The sequence below is a fragment of the Phascolarctos cinereus genome, unplaced genomic scaffold (assembly GCF_003287225.1).
Source record: "Phascolarctos cinereus isolate Bilbo 61053 unplaced genomic scaffold, phaCin_HiC Scaffold_1;HRSCAF=81, whole genome shotgun sequence".
Taxonomy (NCBI): Eukaryota; Metazoa; Chordata; class Mammalia; order Diprotodontia; family Phascolarctidae; genus Phascolarctos; species Phascolarctos cinereus.
The window spans coordinates 101,811,751-101,833,421 of record NW_027555514.1 but is presented as its reverse complement, the minus strand read 5'-3'; the positions used below and the strand labels follow the sequence as shown (position 1 = coordinate 101,833,421).

Genomic DNA, 21,671 nt, shown 5'->3' with positions numbered 1-21,671 from the left:
TCCATTAACTTAAACTCTGTGAAATGTGGAAGCCTGGACATGGTGATCTGTTAAAAATCATGATTTAGACACTGAGTCATAACTTAGATACTGTGACCAATGAAAGCCATAACATGGACAAAATGACCAGTTCATGTCCAGTACATAACCGGTACACAATCTTGTGTTTGAGTATTTACCCATTAACACTGGCTTAATGCCCAAGCTTGGAAATGAGCTCATTACTAAGAAGAAATCCAAAATATCCATTAATCAGTAGCAATATGCTTTATAGCTCCACCCCCCTTTGCCTGATTTCTGTAATTACAACTGGGCTTTCCTGGGGTCTTCCAGCTGCCTCCCCAGACTGATGACTATAAACTCTTGGCAGGGATCCATCATACTGTCTCAATGTAAGTATCCAATTGATTTAACTACTACCTATAATCAATCTGGAGCTATTTGACTTCTTCTTTTGGGATCAAATTTGTTTTGGAAAGGAGGTACAGAGTTCCCTAGGTGGGGGAATTCCAGACCTTACACTTAAGAACTGTTAGACTATGAAGATATGATGATCTGCTTATCTACAAGGGTCGCAGCTGCGCAAACTGTTTCTCAGTCTGGTGTAGACTCACTGGTGCCTGTCTTGACTCCCAAGGACACACAAGAAGTCCAGCTTGGGATGCAAATATCAAATTATATCAGCTCAGGGAATGGGGCTTTGTCCTTGATACATTCAGGGCCTTCTGCATATTCCAGGTCCAGTTTTTCTGGAAAATATGGCAACTCAAAAAGACAAGTTCAGGGGACCCTTAACATTCCTTAACACCACAAACAATTCCCAAGGCTAGGAATTTTTTCTCAGCATTACAGGGCAGGCATGTGTCAGCTTGTCCCATATGCTTCTGTGGGAAACCTCTCAATGCCTCAACTGAAATTATCTGTTAATCTGGATGAGCTTATGCCCAGCATCTCTCCTTCAAGGCCACATGCAAACCCAAGTGTAGCACTGTCCTGTACTTTTGTTACAAGATGGGATCCACTGAAGAAATACTAGGGGAAAATTTGAAAAGTCCTACAGAGAGTCAGAGAGACCACTGAGTTCACTTGTATTGGTCACAAGGAGAGGCAACTGCTTTTGTATGCAGCCAATCGTTAGGAAGAAGACTTAGGCTCTTAGGGAAGCTAGGTGGTGCTATGGATAGAACACTGAGCCTGGAGTCAGGAAGTCCTTACCTTCCTGAGTTAAAATCTAGCCTCAGACACTTAGTAGCTGTGTGACCCTGGACAAGTCACTTAACTCTGTTATGTCTCAGTTTCCTCATCTGTAAAATGAACTTGAAAAGGATATGGCAAACCACTCCAGTAGCTCTGCCAAGAAAACTCCAAATGGAATAACAAAGAGTCAGATAGGACTGAAAAAATGACCAAACAATACTAGGCTTTGAAACCCAATCAGCTTGGGCTCTTGGGAATACAGACACATTCCATGAGGAGTTTCCCTTCAGTTGCATCGAAACAAAGACCCATGCCCTACAATATCAGATTGATTGAGGGAATTCTTCAAATTGATTTGGGATTCTTCAGATTACCCTCTTATATGTGGGAACAAATCAAGTAAGTTAAGGAAGGAGAGACAATGTGGTAGAGTGAGAGGTAGAATGAGATTTGGACTTTAGATTAGAAGATCTGAGCTGGAGTCCTGGGGAAATTTTTAAACTTTCTGAGCATCAGTTTCTTCAAGTACAAAATGGAAATATTAATACTTGTACTCTCTACCTCACTGGGTTGGTGTAAGGAAAATGCTTTGTAAAGTGCTACATGCACCTAGCAAAAGTGTCATGGTATAGTAGATAGTTTAGTCTCAGATCAGGAAGCCCCGAGCTCAAGACACAAAGTAGCTAATGATTCTTAAATCTACTTATCTTGCCTTAATCTCTCTGCAGACCACCTGTCTTGAATCTCCAATTGCCTTTCAGATGTCTTAAACTGGGGGCAGCTAGGTGGATCAGGTAGAGCACCAGCCCAGGCGTCAGGTGGCCCTGAGTACAAATATGACCTCAGATCCTTATTAGCTGTGTGACCCTGGGCAAGTCACTTAACCTCAACTGACTAAAAAAAAAAAGAAAAGAAAACGAGTCAGGAGTCAGACATCTTGAACTGGCTGGCCAGTAAACATCTTAAACTCTGCATGTTCAGAATCGAACTCATTATGTTTCCCTCTAATGTCTCCCCACTTCCTAACTTCCTTATTATTGTTGAGAGCAACACCATCCTCTTAGTTCCCTCAGGCTCTCAACCTAGGTGCCATTCTCTAGACCTCAACATCTATCACCCTGACTCCTCACGATCATCTCTCCCTTTCCCCTCTCCCCCATCATATCCAATCTGTTGACAAGGCCCATTGATTTTATCTTTGCAACATTTCTTGAATACACTCCATTCTCTCCTCAGACACTACTGCCATTCAGGTGCAGGCCCTCATCACTTCATGCCTGGACTATTGCAATAGCTGCCTGCTGGTGGGTTTGCCTTCCTCAGGTCTCTATGTATTCCAATCCATCCTCCATCCAGTCACCAAAGTTATTTATCCTAACATGCAGGTCTGATCATGTCACCCCTCTACTCAATAAACTCTGGTGGCTCTCTATCACTTCCAGAATCAAATAAAAAAATCCTTTCTTGGTATTCAGTGCCTTTCATAACCTAGCCATTTCCTTAAGGGCTTGGTAAGCCTTCACACCAGAAGTGCTCATCTTCCTTGAATATACACCTTGAAGCATGAAAGGTGAGTAGCCCTGAGAAGGGCTTTGATTTCTCCCTAGCACTCAGCTTTCACTTTGGCTCCAAGAAGCTGTGGCATGTGCAATGATCACTCCCTGGCAAACCATCTGGGCAGACGAGGCAAGCCAGATTGAGGGTAACCCATGGAGCTGTTGGTGAGTTAGAGGGGTGTCTTCCCCAAGCGTGTGAAGACCACCCAGTGAAATGGGTAGATGAGAACAATAAGTTCTAACAGCCAGCCATGAAGGCAGCTGAAGCAGAGACCGTGGAGTGCTTAGAGCTTGGTGAGACCTCAAAGACATCAAGGTAATTTACTGCATCCTGGGCCACTGGACTTTCTTTGCCACTGGACTTCCACGACTCTGGGAGAGAGTGAGGCTGATAACTTGGTGCAACTCTGCCTCCCTTAAATACAATTCATGCCCAAGTCAAAACACCACCCATAATGTCATTGGTCCCCTTCAAAAATGAGGGACAAAAAACACCACCTTACTTTCCAATATATTCTCTTAGATCCACTGACCCTGGTGTCTTGGTTGTTCCACAAACAAGACATTCCATCTCTTGGCTCCAGGCATTTTCTCTGTCTCCCAGGCCTGGAGCTATCCTTCCTCATCTCCACCTACTAGCTTCCCTGGCTTCCTTTAAGTCCCAACCAAAATTCCATCTTCTACAAGAAGCCTTTCCCAACCCCTCCTAATTCTAAAGCCTCCCCTTTTCTAATTACTTCTTATTTATCCTGTATATAGCTTGTTTGTACATATTTGTTCGCTTGTCTTCCCTATTAGACTGTCACTAAAGAGACTGTCTTTTGTTTTCTGTATCCCTAGAATTTAGCACAGTATCTGGCACATACATGTTTATTGATTGACAGACAAGCTCTTGGTGCCCAAGGCAACTCTCTAAGATTATAAATTGTAGAAAACCCCTCAATTTGCATTAGTAGAGGGAATTTCCGTAGTTTGAGCTCTTTATCCCAATGAAATCATAGGTGTGGTCCTTAGCCTCATACAAATGTCAGCTAGCTTGTAGTCTTAAAATGATGATGGAAAATAGATGCAAATTATTTCTAGGAACAATTTGTAAAAGGTATGCTAAATTTTAAAATAGCATGAAGGACTAAATAACTTCAGATTTGTAAATACATAAAAAATTTAAATAAATACCTCAACAAGGTCAAATGCAAGTGTAACACAATACTTAGGGGATTAAGTTGCTTTGTAAACCACGAGATGGATTTGCCTAATCTCCGATTTATCCACTTTACTGAATCTCTTGCCCATTTCTCAATTAGACTGCATGATCTCTTAGTAATTACAGCATGACCACTAATAAAATGCTCTTGATGTATTTTGAGCCCTTGTTTTCTTTGGTCCTTTAGCCTTCCTTGATGTTGATTGAAGGAATGCTCAGTGGACTCATGAGTGATATAAACATTGCTGGCAGAGCAGAAATGCTCAGTTCAGTGACAGTAAGGTGGGGATCAAGGAAGGAGATATCTATTTTTCCTCCTTTGACAACTGCCACTCCAGAACACAGAACTGGGGCGAGGCTCTAAGTTACCTCCAAGTTCATCAGCAGCTGCCTGGTCCTGCCTTTCCTTATCCATGAATAATCCAATGTCCCTCCCAATTCCTTTAAAATCTGTCATCTTGTCTCTTAGATGTCAAAAGTAGAGAACTGTGGACCAAACAACATAGCGGATAGCTAGGAATTATCACTTCATGAAAATTAGATTTCCTGTTCTTGTTTCAAGGTACAAAGTACAATCCCAGGTGCTTACCAAATATGGGAACTCTATCAGAGTGAGTTGCCTTTTGGTTCCTTAAGAAAACCTATAATATGTGTGTGTGTGTGTGTGTGTGTGTGTGTGTGTGTGTGTGTATATATGTATATATATATATACACACATACATGAAGCCTACCATATTACTAACACAATGATTTGATTCAAATTTTGATCCAAAAATCCAAGTTTTATTAAGAATATATGACATCATACAAGTATTCAAAAAAAGTTGCTATAGATAAATGTATCACCAAGTGGAAAACATTTCTGTTAAATATTTCTAATACTAAATGAACAGGGACATTGAATGGTAAAAATTTAAGTCTGGAAAGAAACTTGAAAGTCATCTAAAGTAAATGTTTAAGTGCTATATAAATGCCCATTGTTATCTAATCTGAACCCCTAATTTTACAGATGAGGAAACTGAGGGAAGGATAGAGAATTTAAGTGACCAGTGTCAGCCTCCAGAGTTTGGTCTAAAAAGAGACAACAAAATTAGGTCAACCTTCAGAGTTTTCTCTAAAAGAGACAATGGATTTAGGTCAACCTCCAGAGTTTTCTCAAAAAAGAAACAAATAAAATTAGGTTAATACATACTGTTTATTTCCTTTAAGCTAGTGAAAACATGTGTATGGGAGTCAGAATAATCTGAGTTCCCAGAAGGGCCAGTTGGAAGAAATTATATACCCATAGAGTAAGGAATTGCCCTCTCCTTCCCCCCTCCTCCCACTCAGGATGCCTGTGTCAGCCAAAAAATATAGTTTCCATAAGGCCAGAAGGGTGGTCCCAGGATGTTTGGTTTTTCTCCCAGCCATAAACAAAGGATGTCAAGATAGTGTCTTTAAGGGACGACCATAAAATAATAAGATATGGGAAATGTCTGGCTCAGAGTGACTGGTCTTTGCCCAAAGAATGCTCCCAAGTCAGCTAAATCCATCAGGACAGTTTCAGGTTCACTCAGAGAGCATGCAAAGCAATATTGTTACGCCAACGCAGGCTGAGCCAAAATGTCCTTTTCTGATTGGTCAGTCCAGGTTTTGACCCTTTTCAAGTGTTGTGGGTCCTCAAACAGTTCTCACAAGTAATAAATCCCATAGCTAATTCAGAGCGAAGCTGGTACAGGAACCCAGGTTTTCTGACTTCCATTTCAGTGTCCTTTCCAGGGCATAATGAATGTGTGGTATTATTCATACTGTATTAGGAGTCATAGCAGTATTGATTAAATGGTGATTCTCCCTCTAAATGGACAAAGAAAGGCAGGGGGCAGAGAGCTAACAACAATGATTTTTTTTCCAGAGAATGTTTCTTTTCTGAAGTATTGTGCAGAGGCAGTGGCAAGTGAAGATTTCCCTATAGGTAAAATTCTATTTTAAAAAATGTTTTATTGATTATATGCCATTTGTTTTTGCATCATAGATATGTCTGAATATAGCCACCACCTAGAATTGACCCCTGTCTTGTAACAAAGATAAACATTTAATCAAAAGCAACTGATAAAAGAATTGTGTCTTTTGATGTATGTTAAATTCTGCCTTTTCTCTTTTGAAGATGAGAGTATGTTTCATTATTTTTTCTCCTTAACCAAGGTTGGTTTTCATAGTTACTAAGGGCTGGCTTCCTTTTATTGTTCTTTATTTTCATTTGCATTATTACAGTAATTGAGCGTACTGTTTAGGTTCTAGTTATTTTTCTCTGTAACAGTTCATACAAACATTCCACAGCTTCCTTGGAATTTCTCTTTTATGGCACAATAATACTAACAAATCACACAGTCAGTCATTCCCATTGATGGGAAACCTTTATGTACAAATTGTCTGGCACACAATAAGAGTTTAATTTTATTCATTATGTTGTTCATTCAACTTTTGAAAATCCTCTGTTAATGATCCTGGTGCTGGACAATAGATGAGTCAGTGTCTGTCTTTAATGGTTTTAAGTGGAAACTGATGGTTAAGGAGGAGCAGGTTCCAGACTGAGTCAGATTCAGGACAGCCAGTTCCATTATCACTTTCCATACTTAGCTGTGGAGTGAAGGGTCACCTAGTCCCATCTTTTAGACACTATCTGGAGCATCCTCAGGAATGGCAGTTTCAGCTTGTTATTACCCAAAATGAGGATGAGAGAGTGTACAGAAGGATAGAAAGCTGTGATCATCTCCCCAATCATCCATGCCAAATTGACATCTGGTAGGAGGTCACTTAACATAAGTATAAAAAGGCAACAAAATATACTATGAAGAGAAAGAGGAAAGAGAATGATTCTGGTGGCTCTTAAATGTGTCTCAGTGCTTGGGTCTCTGAAGTCAAAGATATTGTTCTTCATCTGCTCCGTATGTCTCCTCAGGGAAAGAATGTGCAGGAGAGATGAGCATAGAATTACAACAAGGGGAATGACCATCCAGGAAGCACTAAAAATTAATCTGAGTGAATAACTACTTTTCTTTATAATGTTTTCAGTGCTGTTTGTTATGAGTTTCATTTGTCTGCTGCTAAAATAAACAATGAATTCTTTGATTGGTGATGCTGTGGAGAAAAAAGAGAAAAGCACAGAGCCCGCCAGAATTCAGATAACCACATAGGAAATCCTCCACTTGAGCCAGAGGAAGGCAGAATGGGAGAAATTGTCGATCTTCAAGCAATAGTAGACGCAGAGGCAGGTGGTCAAACAAATGCTTAAATGGTTAGTAAATATCCAGACAATATCAATAATTTGATATACTGTCATTTCCTATAAAAATTGGGATAGAACAGTATTAAAATATCAAATATAAGTGCCCAAAGCATGCATATTCTGTACAGGGCTAGACTGGTAATAATGAAATCAGACAAACTCATCCTCTTGCTCTTGACCCAGTTGATGCAATTTAGCAGCTCTATGAAACTATTGTAGCAAAAACCCAGAATTAACTCAATGATGAAGACCACCAAGCACATACCATTGGCTAAATTCAAAGTGATTGGAAAAAGATAGTCAGTCTTGATTTTTGAATTTTCTATTAATCTGTCACTACCTTCTTTTATTTAGGTTTCTTTGGCTTAGATCTAGCAGATAGAGATACCTGAAGTTCCACTCTCATGATAATTTTTTCTTCTTTGTGTTGGTTGGGTTTCCATATTTGATGAGACTGTGGCCAGGCTTGGAGTTGTCATTTTGGAGACCTTCCTTGCTCTTTCCCAGCAGATCGGTAAGTGTTCAATGGGCTAACCTTCAAATCTCTCCTCTTCTCAGTAATCTGGGTTGGCCCTTTCCATTACAAATGAAAAAACTGAGTAGCTCTCTGGTAAGATGCAAATAGATTCAACTTCACATTGAGAAGGGAGAGATCAAAGTCACATGGAAAAAATTTTTTTTCAGCCAAAACAAAGGAGCATCTAGTTCCACATAAATTCATCAAATACATTTCATTCTTATCTGAAACTGACAAAGGGAAGAGTGTGAAATCTACCAATGATGAAACAATAAGTTTGTCTTTGATTTCTGGAAAGAATCTAGAAGATATTATTACAAGGATGGAATGTAAACGTCTAAAAAAAAGCAGATATCACAAAGAGTCAGCATGCCTTTACTACGAACAAGTCAAGTAAGACTAACTTAATTTTTTTGTTGCCAGTGTTGTTAGACTAGCAGGGAGTGGAAAGTTGTAGATATAGTTTAACTCCTTTTTTTAATCAATTCATTTAACAAATATCTCATAATATATTTTTTTACAGAAGAGAGCACAAAAATTGGATTGTATAAAATCTGTGAATGTCCATTTCATGCCATTTGCTTTTTTAAAAAGTATATAATAATTTCCACACATTATTTCAAAACTTCCCTGATTATTTCAACTTCACTCTGAACTTCTGTTCCTTTCTATGTAATTAATTTTTATAATCGATTAATTTATTTTTAGTTTTCAACATTCACTTCCATAAGATTTTGAGTTTTAAATTTTCTCCCCCTCCCATTAATCCCCATCCCCAAAATGGTGTACAATCTGATATAGGCTTTACATATACATTCATGTTAAGCATATTTTCCCACTAATCATGATGTAAAGAATAATTAGAATTAATGGGAGGAATCACAAGAATGAAGCGATAAAACAAAACAACAAAGAAAAAAGAGAGCCAATACTATGCTTCCATCTGTATTTAGACTCCATATTTCTTTCTCTGGGTGTGGATAGCATTTTCCATCATGAGTCTTTTGGAGTTGTCTTACATTCTTGCATTGCTGTGAAGAGCCAAGTCTATCAAAGTCAGTCATCCCATAATGTGGCTGTTACTATGTACAATGTTCTCCTGGTTCTGCTCATTTCACTCTGCATCAGACCATATAAGTCTTTCCAGGTTTTCTTGAAGTCTGCCTGCTCATCATTTTTTATAGCACAGGAGTATTCCATTGCATTCATATACCACAATTTGTTCAGCCATTCCCCAATTGATGGGCATCCCCTCAATTTCCAATTCTTTGCCACCACAAAAAGAACCACTACAAATATTTTTGTACATGTGGGTCCTTTTCCCATTTTTATAATCTCTTTGGGATATAGACCTAGAAGTGGTATTGCTGAGTCAAAGGATATGCACAATTTTATAGCCCTTTGGGCATGGTTCTAGATGGCTCTCCAAAATGATTGTATCATTTCATAACTCCATCAACAGCGTATTAGTGTTCCAATTTTCCCACATCTCTTCCAACATTTATCATTTTCCTGTTTTATCTTGTTAGCTAATCTGGTAGGTGTGATGTGGTACCTCAGAGTCATTTTGATTTACATTTCTCCAATCAATAGTGATTTAGAATATTTTTTCGTATGACTATAGATAGCTTTAGTTTCTTCCTCTGAAAATTGCCTGTTCATATCCTTTGACAATTTATCACTTGGGGAATGACTTGTATTGTTATAAATTTGACTCAGCTATATATTTTAAAAATGATGGGGCAGCTAGGTGGCTTAGTGGATGGAGCAGCTGCCCTGGAGTCAGGAGGACCTGAGTTCAAATCTGGCCTCAGGCACTTGACACTTACTCCCTGTGTGACTGGGCAAGTTACTTACCCCTGTTGCCTAGAGACGACAACAACCACAAAAATCATTAAAAAGAAAGAAATGAGGCCTTTATCAGAGATACTAGTTGTAAAAATCCTTTCCCATTTTTCTGCTTCCCTCCTAATCTTGGATGCATTGGCTTTATTTGTACAAAAAATTTTCAATTTAACGTAATCAAAATTGTCCATTTTGCATTTCATAATGTTCTCTATCTCTCATTTGGTCATAAGTTCTTCACTTCTCCATAGATCTGAAAGGTAAACTATTTCTTGTTCTTCTAGTTTGCTTATAGTATCAGTCTTTATATCTAAATCATGTACCCATTTTGACTTTATCTTGGCATGGTGTGTAATGTTGACCTATGCCCAGTTTCTGCCATATATTTTTCCAGTTTTCCCAGCAATTTTTGCTAAATAGTGATTTCTTATCCCAGAAGCTGGAATCTTTGGATTTATCAAATAGTAGTAATCTTTCAGGGGAGGAGATGGGCATTCAGTGAAATAGGGGACTTCCAAAACCTTCTTCAACAGAAAGTCTGACCTTCAAACACAAGACTCAAGGCATAAAAAGATAAGTAGGATAGAAAAACAACGACAACATATTATTAATAAGGGCAGACTGTTTATATCCATACAAGGGAAGATGACACTTGTAACTCTTAAGAATTGTAATGTAATAATGACATTTAAAAGGGGATATACTTAAACAGAGGGCATGGGTTTAAGTTGAATTGGATGTGATGGTAAAAAATTTAAGTGGTGAAAAGAGATTGTACTAGGAGAAGAAGAAAGGAGGAGGCAGACAAAGATAAATTATATCACATGAAAAGGCAAAAAAACCAAATACAGTAGAGAGAAAGAAGGGAGAGAGGTGAGCATTGTTTAAACCTTCCTCTCAACCCATCTACTCTTGAAGCTAGAAGCCAGAAGCTGAGTGTAAGATGGATCAAAGCAGGGCCAGACTTTAGGAAGAGAGAATTACGAACAGGTAATACAGTTTTGCATCACCTAAAATCCATTAAAAATGCTCTGGATTCTAAAGACATAACATGCCATTCTTCAGACCATGTAACTCAAAAAAAAAAGTTCAGATCTGACTCTTCTGCACCAACTCCAGTCTTCTAAGACACCCCGGCAGGAGCGTCCCTTAGGACTTGAGCCTCTTCCTCCTGAAGGGTTTTTAAGAGCTGAAAAACAAGAAAATCCCCATAAGCCTTGCAGTCCAACTCCTTCATTTAACTGATGATGAAGGTGAGGTTCCATGTAAACCACATACTCTGGGTCACCCTGAGCTGGCCTCAGAGTCAGGAAGAGCTGGGTCCAAGTCCTGCCTCTGACACATGATAACTGTGTGACCCTGAGCAAATACTTAAGTTCTCAGTGTGTGTTGGATTTGGAGTCAGATAAACATGTGTTCAAATTCAGCCCCAGTCACTTAATACCTAGTGATCTTGGCTAAGTCACTTTACCTCTGTAGGCCTCAGTTTTCTCAACTGTAAAATAGGAATAATAATAGCACAGTGTTATTGTGAAGATAAATTGAGATAATAGTTTAACAAATGCTTCCTTCCTTCCTGATCTGACTTGGTAAAGATTTTTTTAAAAAGCAAAACAAAAATCCCAAACCAAAGTTATACAACTAGTTGTAGGAGAGCCAGGACATGAAGGCAGGTGTTCTGATTTCTCAAACAGAGCTCTTTTTGAAATACCATTATGCCTCCAGCTTCTTAGTTTCCTTCACACTCTTTCCCTACCTCTCACTGCTCTGACCTATTCACGCCAAAAGATTTTAGGTACATGTACATATTTCCATCATGAAAAAGCATTGGTTCCAAATTTATTACCTTTATGGCAATTTCTTTTCTTTTCTTTTTAAGAATTAGCATAATTAATATTTATAAACTAGCAAAATCCAGCAGGGAGAGGTTGTTGTTATTATTATTATTATTACTTTTTCCTGGAATAAATATTCTGTCTTCTGCCCAGGTCCTTGATTTGAGCCTTTATCTGGACAGGTGGCTGACTGTTACCATCTGATGACACAGTCAAACAATTTATTTTTTCTTTTTGGTAGGAGGAGGACGAATTATAAGATATACACTAATAAGTATAATATAAATTAAAAAGTGCGATAGGAGCTATATGTCTATTCTTCACTGGTCCATCACAGTGCTAGATGGTGTGTAGGGCACTCTCCCTCCTCTTCTCCCTAGGTGTTTTAGGAAGCCCTTCTAAGTCATCTGAATAATGCTGCTCAGCTGCTCACATTCAAATGTCTTCAGCATATTATTATTAGCCATTCAATATGTGTTGCTGATCAGAGAGTCCCTAATCAATCCGATGAATTCCCCAGTCATCCTGACACAATCTTACAGGATGTCAGCTTTTGTTTGCAAACACTTGACTAACACCTCTCCTTGGAGTGTAGGTACGGTCAATGGTGCCTTCTGAGACACAGGGTACTCTTATATTGCTGGGCAAGACTCAGGAGGATGGATACTTGTCAGAGTTGCTAGTCTACTCTGCGGGCAATAACAGTGGACAGACAGAAAGCTTGCTCTCTTGGTCTGTAAAAGAAGAGATCATCAGGTAGCAGAATGGACATAAGTTCAGGATGGGTGTATGTGGTGGGAGGAAAGAGAGACCTGTGCTTATGTACAGTAGCTGCTTTGGGACTAGGCATAGATGGTTGTCACTTGTTTTGTTTTTGTTTTTGTTTTCATTTTTGTTTTGTTTTTTTGGGCAATTGGGGGTAAGTGACTTGCCCAGGGTCACACAGCTAGTAAGTGTCAATTGTTTGGTCTGAGGCCAGTGCTTTATCCACTGCTCCACCTAGCTGCCCCTGGTCACTTGTTTTTGCCCGGAGCTTGTGAGCACAGATCATAAACCCAAATTCCTGGGAACAGGCTTTCCCAGCTCGAGAGATGGCAGCAGTCAGGGAAATAAGAGATTTCCTCCAGAAGCACATGGCAGAAGATGTGTATGTTTACTTAGCTCAAGTTTCAGAATTTGGGGATCAGACCATATTTTTTCCCCCAGGAATTCTACAAATGCCTTTCTTTTATTGAATATATATCTTTTTTCATTAATAATTGGGCTTAGGTGTGTGGGATATTTCATTTTGGTTTGCATCTTGAGCTCCTTTACTTTTAGGAATTTATTATTACTTTCCCTTCTTCAGTTTCTAGTGGGAACAGAATAGTTACGTGATATTTAAGTTTCCTTTCCTTTATATTTGAAGATCTTTTCCTTCGCCACCTGAAAAATTTATTTTTTGTTATTTGAATTATCAAAATTAATTACTATGTGTCTCAGAGTTTGAAGAATAAGATCATTTTTAGAAGTAATGTGTGGACTCTTTTGTTTTCTGTGTACAGAAGTTCTGATTAGTTTTATTGGACTATTTTTGGCAATAAGGTATCCTGGTTTTCCGTTGCCATGTTTTTCTTGGAGACATATGATCTTTAAATTGTCTTTATGCATCCTGTCTTTGAGGTTAATGACTTTTATTTATAATAGAGAGCATGAATTCTATTAGCATTATTTCCTTTTGCACCTTTTCTTCTGAATGGACCTTCACTTCAGAGTCCTTCATTTCCTCACTTAAATCCAATGGACTTGCAAGTCATGGTATAACCTTCCTGATGTCAAGGTCCTCTTTGACAGTGAAAGACAAATGCCGAATCTGTTTTTCTCTTTCACTCTCATTGGTGCTTAAGTTGTTTTATTCTGCTAAGTATTTTTGCTGTGCAGGCCATACATTCTGACAAATGTTCCCTTCTAACTTCTATTAATCTTTTAATTTCTTTTTTGAACTATTCTGGAATCTTTTACTTTTGCTCTGCACTCTTTTAGCATTCTGTAGGATTCTGTGTTTCATTGAACATTGGCTCACTTTTCTTTTCTAGTATTATTCATTTAGAGGACATTGTAATCTTTTAGATGTGATGCGGTTTAGGAGTTCAGGGGTCCTGGGACCCCAAAATCATAATACGTGGGTCCTGCCCAAAAGAATTTGACCCAACCCTCCTTTCAGCCAAAGACAAGGTTGATTAGAATATCTGCCATATTGGGCAGACTCTTAAAGAGTCTGAACATTGGTAAGCAGTGGCTAGATTTTAGGAATCTGAGCATCTTAAGGGAGACAAAGTGGACCTTATATACAGAAAGACTGTGGGAGGGACCTAGCAGTGGCCAGTAAACTGGGGTGAGCAGAACTCCTGGGACCTGGACCTTGTGGCCAAGGGATAATGGAGCCTAGCTAGGATTAAAGGTGGGAAATGGCCAGGGACCATAGGGAGGTAAGACAATGGAGGGAAGATTGGGTGTAGCCACAGTGAAAGGCCATTGTTGAGATTTATAGCCTCAGGCAAACGCCAGAGATTTGGCCATGTGGGAAAGTCCAGGGTTTTTCCTTTCTGGGGTCTAGATCCGAAGCCCATCAGATGTTTTAGTATTCATGCTTTTAATTTTAATATTCTCTCTCTTGATTTGTCTGTGTTAGAAATAGGCTTGACACCAAAAATTTAGTATCAAGAAAATTTATTATAAAGAAAGTCCAGAGGATTTAGACGTTTCTGGCCAGAAGCGGGCTCCACCCCTTTCAGGAGGGGTGGTCCCTGAGTGCAAGGGAAAGTGTGCTTTTATGCAGTTGAAAAGGGGGCGGGAAACCTCCCAGGCCGGGATTGGTCCAACCCTTCCCAGATTACACCTTTCCTTACATGTTTCCCCTTGATATGCTCAAGTATGTTCCCCCTCCCTTGGTCATATGTCCCATGACTCGTTAATGAGGCTCTAATTTTATGCGGGGTGTGTCAGGTGCACCAATGCTTTTCAGGTGTCCTCAGGTTGACCCTAACTGGTCTGAGCTGGCTCGACCCCTATCTTGATTTTGGTGTCTTCTTGGAACAATCCACTTACTTCCTATTGGTCAAGCCCTTCTTTTATTCTAGGCTTTTAATTGAATTTTCTTTCTTGAGCTTTTGGGTGGTTTTAGTTTTTTTTTAGTTTTTTTTTCTTATATTATTTTCTCACTCTGTTTCTGACTCCTTCCCTTTTCATCAACCTCTGACTGTGCTCCAAGTTTCTGGGAAGTCAACACTGTTCTCAGCTGAATTCTAGTTCCTTTTCCTTCAGGCCTAGCATAGACATTTATCTGGCTCTTTGCCCCAGTTCTTTCCATTCTTTAGTTCTCTGATTGTCCTTAATGATTATCTTCAGCTTTTTGTATGATTAGGGGAGAGTGAGGTGGTTTTTGTAGCCTTATGTTTTTTTTTTTTACCTATTATCTGCCCCAGGTAGAAGGAAGCTCATCTCTGTCTTTTCCTATTCCTTCTTCACTTCACACAGTTAGGCAGAGTCAAAGTCTACTGCTTATTGCAGTAGTATAGTGGAGGAAACACAGTGTTAGGTCAACAAGCCTTTATTAAGTACTGGCTATATGCCAGGAACTGTGATAAGTGCCAAGAATATAGATACAAGCAATTGCTTTCAAAGAGCTTCATTCTTGTGGGGGAAGGCAATACATAAAGCTAAACAAGGGGTTGGAAGGAAAGTTGGGGCATGATGGAAGAAGAATTCTAGAGAGTCAAGAGAGGAATTCCATATAAGAATGGAGTGAACATGACTAGTCTGGTGAAGAGTGATCTTTCACGGTAAGAAGACTATAGGGTTATGGTAGAAAAAGAAGTCTAGAGAGTTAAAATTGACATTTAGAGAAGAATGAGGGAATGAACACAAATGTTCCTGTAGACTCTGTAGCAAGAGGGGAATGCAAAGCATAAGCCATGGGACAGTTTGTGCTGATATGGATTATTCACCCTACAATAGACTGAAGACTGGTGGTGGAGGTATTATCTATATCAACATCACAAATTCAATGAAACCATTGTTGAATCAGGAAGAAGCTTTATTAACGACCTGGGAAGGCCAGATGTCCTGCATGTGTGAGAGGTCATGTGTCGACAGATGCACACCTTTTCATTTCCTATTCCCTATTTCAATTTCCTTCCCCTGTTTCCCCATTCGCTGGGCACTATAGAGGTTACAGCCTATCTGAAGCGCCTAATTCCCCACATGAGTCTCTGGCCCTAATTACATCTCCCACTTCCCACAATTCAGTGACCAAGACCCTTACTTGGGAACACCCCTTTTCATGTCAATCTATACTTAACCTCAGAACTGGTTTTCCTCCTGTTAGTCTATTTACCACCAAGAGTGTTTTCTTATTCTGATATAAGTCCTTTTGTTCAACTTCACCTAGCCCCCAGACTGCATTCCTTTCCACTTGACTTTTGTGGAAATAAACACCCCCCCCAACTATTTTTTATATTCTTTCCCCATTTAAACTGACTCCAAAGCTGTCATGCAGGGACCTAACCTGTGATTGAGTGATATGCAGAAGCAACATCCATGTATTCCACAGAGGGTTGTTCAGAAGTCTGTTACCTTGTTGGGCCTCTTGCTTTATTTCTTCCATGAATTCAGCTGTAATTGCTGTACCTCTGACACAATTTTTTTTCTTCCTGAGAGTTAGTATGGATTGTAGAAAATGTCTAGTCCTCTATTTTATTGTTCACATGACCCAGAAGTCCCTGAGATCAGACCTTTTGAGGAGAAGAGGATCTCCTGATACAGCACGGCTCTTGGAGAAAGAAGAGTATTATCTAAATGTTTTGCATAGCATCTTGCTTGGAGAGCAGTAAATAAATTATTGAGATATTACAGGTCCAGTGGGAAAGAGATTGTTAGTTTTAGTAGCTGTGTGTGCGTGTGTATATGTATATATGTGTGTGTCTGCTCCCGAAGGGAAAACGCCTGTCTTCTATCTATATATTTAATCTATATCTATATGTATGTGTGTGTGTGTGTGTGTGTATACATATATATATGTATATATATATATATATATATATGTATATATATATATATATATATTCAAACACATATCTATGTGTTTTTCTAGGAGGATGCAAAATTACCAGGCAGTACTTTAAGTTTTTATGGGAGAGGGGTTACTATGTAGCACTGTGGAAGGAAAAAGTCTGGCTGGAACTCCAAAGCATTGCCCCAGTAGTCACCACCTGTTCAGTTCCCCTCTGGAGAGAGCTTATGGGTTATTTGAGGGCTTTTTGTGTGCATTTGGAGAGGTCTGTTTGAATCTGTTTCTGAACTCCTATGAGTGCTTTATATCTTCTGCATTTTCTGTGGGGTGAAATAAAGGTTCAAGGCATTGCTGCCTTGAGTACCTATACAGAAGCTGGGGACTACTTTTGGAGAAATTTAGAAACCACTATGTGGTGAGTATGCCAAAGAGAATTTCTTCCCACTTCATGTGGAAGCAACAAGTCAAAGAGAAAAACAATGATCCTATTGGGGTCAGCCTCCAAGATCGTATCTGTTCTATATTAGCCCCAGCTTTCCTGGTCACCTGTTATTACCTTGGGATAAACATACTTGTACTATCTACCTCCCAGCATATTGATCTGAGAAAGCCACTTTATAAATAAGAGATAGTATAATCATTATTATTTTTCCCCCCTCTCCTGCTCTCTGCCCCTTTCTATACACCACTTACTCTTCAAACCTCCCTCTATGCCTCTGCAGCTTTTGAAATATCTGACATATGAGAACTGATTACAACTGACATCTGCCTATGGCAAAGACATTATTCTCTCACTAGTGTTGTCCAAATATAAGAACTCCATAATAAACTCTGCTTTTAAAGGGAAAACCCTTGTCTTTTATCTATATGTCTAATCTGTGTCTCTATATGTTACACACACATATTATTTAACACATTTGAATGATTGGATACCAAGCACAATGTTTTGAAATAAAATTCAGATTTCATTAAATGTCTCAAAACATTTAAAAAGTTACTTTATGTAAAGAAAAACTTATGGATATTATTATATATATGCATTGATATATAATGTTAAATAATGACAATAATAAAAGTAGTTGTCAGCATTTATGTAGTACTTTAAAGTTTGCAAAGAGCTTTAATCATATTTTCTCATTTTATTCTCACAACAACCCTATGAATTAGGTGCAAATATTATCATTTACATTTTACAGATGAAGAGAATGAGGCAGACAGAGGTTAAATGACTTGCCCAGGATTATGCAGCTAGTAAGTGTCTGAGGCAGAATTTGACCTCTAACTCTAGGTCCAATGCTCTACCTTCTTTGCCACCTAACTACTTAGAATAGTGAAATTTTAAAAGACTTAGGAAGCCTATCTGCCCGCCTTCTCCCCCCCTGCACTAGTGAGTAAAGCATCCTCTGACCCCACCTTTCATGCAGCCCTTCTTCAACCACAGCAGCCTCAGGAATGCCTGCTTCAGGTTTTTGTTTTGCAGAATGAGGATAAATGTGTGCACAGAGGGATAGACAGGGATAGCCAACTCTATAATCATTATCAGCTTGGCATCTTGCAGGAAAGTGATTGCTGTCCCAATCAAGAGAATTACAGAATGAAAGACAAAGAGTAAAAGGAAAGAAAACATTATAATGGTGGCTCTCACATGGGCCTTAGTGCTCACATCTCTGGGAGCAGTGACATGGTGCTGCATCATCCTGGTATGCCTCCTCAAGGAGAGAATGAGTAAGAGACAGGAGAACAGGAATATAATGAAAGGTATCAGTAACAACAGGAGACTGAGAAGGTAGAAGACATACAATTCTCTTTCCTTTCTTCTGACATTTTCAGTGTAGTTTGTAATGAGTCTCATTTTTAGGAGGCCAGAATATATATCGAATTTTCTGACGTGTAACACTATATTAAAGAAAAAGAAGAGCCCACAGGTCAGCAGAATGCAGGCAACCACCTGGGAAATCCTCCTCTTAAGCCGGAGGAAAGCATGATGTGAGAAAATGGCAATCTTCAGGCAGTAGAAGACACTGAGGCAAGTGGACAGCCAGATGCTAAAATAATTACTAAGAGTCCAGCCAGTTTCACGAATTTGACTTATTGTCATTCCATAATAGAAATCAGGATAGAGCACCAAAACAGTGGCATCAAAAATGACCACACATTGCAGGAAGATCCTGGAGAAGGCTAGATTCATAATGATGAAGTCAGGTAAGGAAATCTTGCTCCTCTTGATCCAGTGGATGCAATTGATGAGCCCAAGAAAGCCATTCCCCAAAATCCCCAGAACGAACTGACTGAAGGCCATGAACAAAAAAAAGATTTGGAGTGAGGTCAGCATGTCTGTGGATGGATTTCCTCCCTTGGTAATGTCTCTGTTATCTCCAGCCTTTCTGCTGTTCTACAGCTTTTCTGATCTGAGGTAAGTAAGCACCTGCTTTTTCACCTTGTCAGTAATACCTTTTGTCCTTCTCTGACTTGCTTGTGCTCCTGTATCTGTCCAGAGTGCTCAGAAATTCATGAGGGTCAGTCTTATAATTGCTCCTTCCAATTTAGTCTGCCGTCATTCTCTAGTTCAGACCCCAGGCTTGGAGTTTTCTCAATTACTTGGGTAATAAACATCATTTCATGGATAAAATCCCAACCAATAGTGGTTGAAAGACCTTCACTAAGATGCAAATAGTTACAGGATTTAGTATCACACAGAGAAGGGAGGGGTGAAGCATGAAGGGACTGGATGGAAGGGCTATTTTGAAGAGTGACTCTCCCTAAACCACTAAAAAAAATGCATGTGTGTGCATGTGTGCATGTGTGCATATATGTGTGTGTGTGTGTGTGTGTGTGTGTGTGTGTGTGTGTGTGTGTGTGTGTGTGTGTATACCTATCTATTGAACTATCTATTCTCTGTTTCATTTTCACACACCTCTCCGGTGGATTGTACTTTCTGGTATACCAAAGGCTAATTCCATGCTTTTTGTGTGGGCCAACCCAGTCTTGAGGACAGTTTCATTACTATTTAGGAAAAAACTAGCCTTACCTATGTGCAGGGATCTTACAATATATGTTACTTCAACCATATAAGGCAAACATCACTTCCTTCCCTTCGCAATACACCTCCCACACCAATCACACTCTTAGTAATATCACTTGTAAGGTTCCACCTACAGCCAAATAGATCGTCATGATAAACTCTCAGTAGTTATGCTCCCCTGGTTTCTTGACGCACTTTCCAGAATCTCTTGGTGAATCTTGACCAACACATTTCCACAAGCGATAATTTTTTTTTATGGATTTTCTTTTGACAAGAAAAAGTTGAGTCTTCAGGAGCCCTTGCTCAGCTGGTGTTTACAATTTGGGTAAACCATGGCATTCTTTTAAGCCCATTTATGAAGGAATTAATTGTATTTTCCTTTCAGTTACCAAGAACTCAAGGGTGATAAACTCTGGCTTTGTCAAGAGAGGAAGGCTCATTTTACTTGTTTCTCCGTTTTCTGGTTGGCCTTTGCATTTTGCTTTTCCAGGAAGATTGACAGAATTGTTAATATGCAAATCATCCTGGGAAGAAAAGAGGAATTCTGTATTTATTGCACTCAGAAAATGGTTAATTAGGGTAGTTTGAGTTCAGTGTTATTATATGCAGTAGGCAGCACTTGGTTCCACAACGAGTGGTTTTCATTCACTTCCTTTCCTTTTCCTTTGTGGTATGTGTTCTGGTGTATTCCCCTCACTGTATTAGAACAGCTATGGCTCATGAAGCCTAATTGCCAGGCAGAACTAGGAAGTGAATCTTTCAGCTCAGCAGAACGGCTGTGGGTTATGCTGATCACAGAGAAGAAACTGTATTGGTCAAGGCTGGTGAGATCAGGAATCCTTCACCTCTAGTCTTTCATCTTGCATCCTTCCTCACTGTTGACTATTAGCACCCAGACCCTGATTTAGCTCTAGCCCATCTCGGACTTCATTTTGCTGCTGTTTCCCAGAAGAGGTCACTGTGGTTGGCTCAAAAACTCCACCTCCTTTGCCCCCATTTTAGTTTGCTTGGAGATAACGAGATATGTACCTGAGGATTTCGGTCTAGGGCAAAAGTACTGATTCCATGTGGTTACTTTCTGTGCAATGCTAAAAAGTAAAGCTGAAAGTAGCAATTTGAAGAGGAATTCATGAGATACTCCAAGCTTTCAGGCAAGCCTGGAAGGTCATCTCCTAGCCAGCTAAATTAAGTAACTGCTAAATTGAACCCACTGTAATGGTAATAAAAGTGGGAAAAAGCAGAGAGTGGAGTAGATTCACCATTATTCTAGTGGCTTCTCTGGGAAGCCAGCATTCATTCACTCTTTGTTAGTGTTTTTTTTTTTTCCAGTAATTCAAGCCAGGGAAAGGAAATGCCTCTAGCTCTTCTAAGGCTTATAGTTAGTGTCCTAAAACTAACTGGTGCTGTTACCACTGACCTTATACTGCTGATGCTGTCCTTTTCTTTTTTTTTTGGCTAGGCAATGGGGTTAAGTGACTTGCCCAGGGTCACACAGCTAGTGAGTGCCGTGTCTGAGGTTGGATTTGAACTCAGGTCCTCCTGACTCCAGGTCTGGTGCTCTATCCACTGCGCCACCCAGCTGCCCCTGCTGATGCTGTCTTCCCACTGCATTCTAATTCCCACTCTTCACTCATTTCTCTCTCTCCAGAGAGATTTAAAGAAATTCTAGCAATATTGGACAATTCCATCATTGGTCCTGATGTCACATTAAGAGCCTTCTCTCTTATACTGGCCAAAAATACAAACCACAGGGTCTTTAGGAACTTAGACCCCCTTTCTTGACAACTAGCCCAAACCTTCTCAGACTGTGATATTTATCCTGAGGATTCAAAATGTTGAAGTCCCTTACAAAATCTGCTGAACAGCAGTAACTAAGATCAGTGACCCAGCATTCCGAGGAATCACTTTAGCGTTCCATCACCCATACGTACAATAGACATAGCATAATGAAAAGCATCACATGACTGGTTGTTTCAGGATTCACAGATCTAAATGCCATGCAAGATCTATGTCACATATGTCATAGCAGAGCATGCATTTAACACAGCAAACATGCTCAACAGCAAGTAAAATTAAAGCACTAGTGACTTCAGTAGGTTCACCGAATAACACAATAGGCAAAATACCAATATTAGCTTCAAGAAACAAACAGCAAAACTATGCATAGTCAACAGATTAAT

General features: G+C 39.5%; 1 protein-coding gene and 1 pseudogene across 1 annotated transcript; both read right to left on the bottom strand.

Annotated features, from left to right (window-relative positions):
• Positions 1–6,592: 6,592 nt before the first annotated feature.
• Positions 6,593–7,628, bottom strand: LOC110216155 (taste receptor type 2 member 3-like; annotated as a pseudogene).
• Positions 7,629–17,853: 10,225 nt separating this feature from the next.
• Positions 17,854–18,801, bottom strand: LOC110216156 (taste receptor type 2 member 7-like). Its single transcript, XM_020997970.1, has one exon. It carries the CDS (start codon positions 18,799–18,801, stop codon positions 17,854–17,856), a length of 948 nt encoding a protein of 315 aa, XP_020853629.1.
• Between the last annotated feature and the right edge of the window lie 2,870 nt (positions 18,802–21,671).

Bases quoted from the DNA above. Each gene is read 5' to 3' on its own strand.
- LOC110216156 (XM_020997970.1), bottom strand. From the start codon at position 18,801: ATGCTGACCTCACTCCAAATCTTTTTTTTGTTCATGGCCTTCAGTCAG.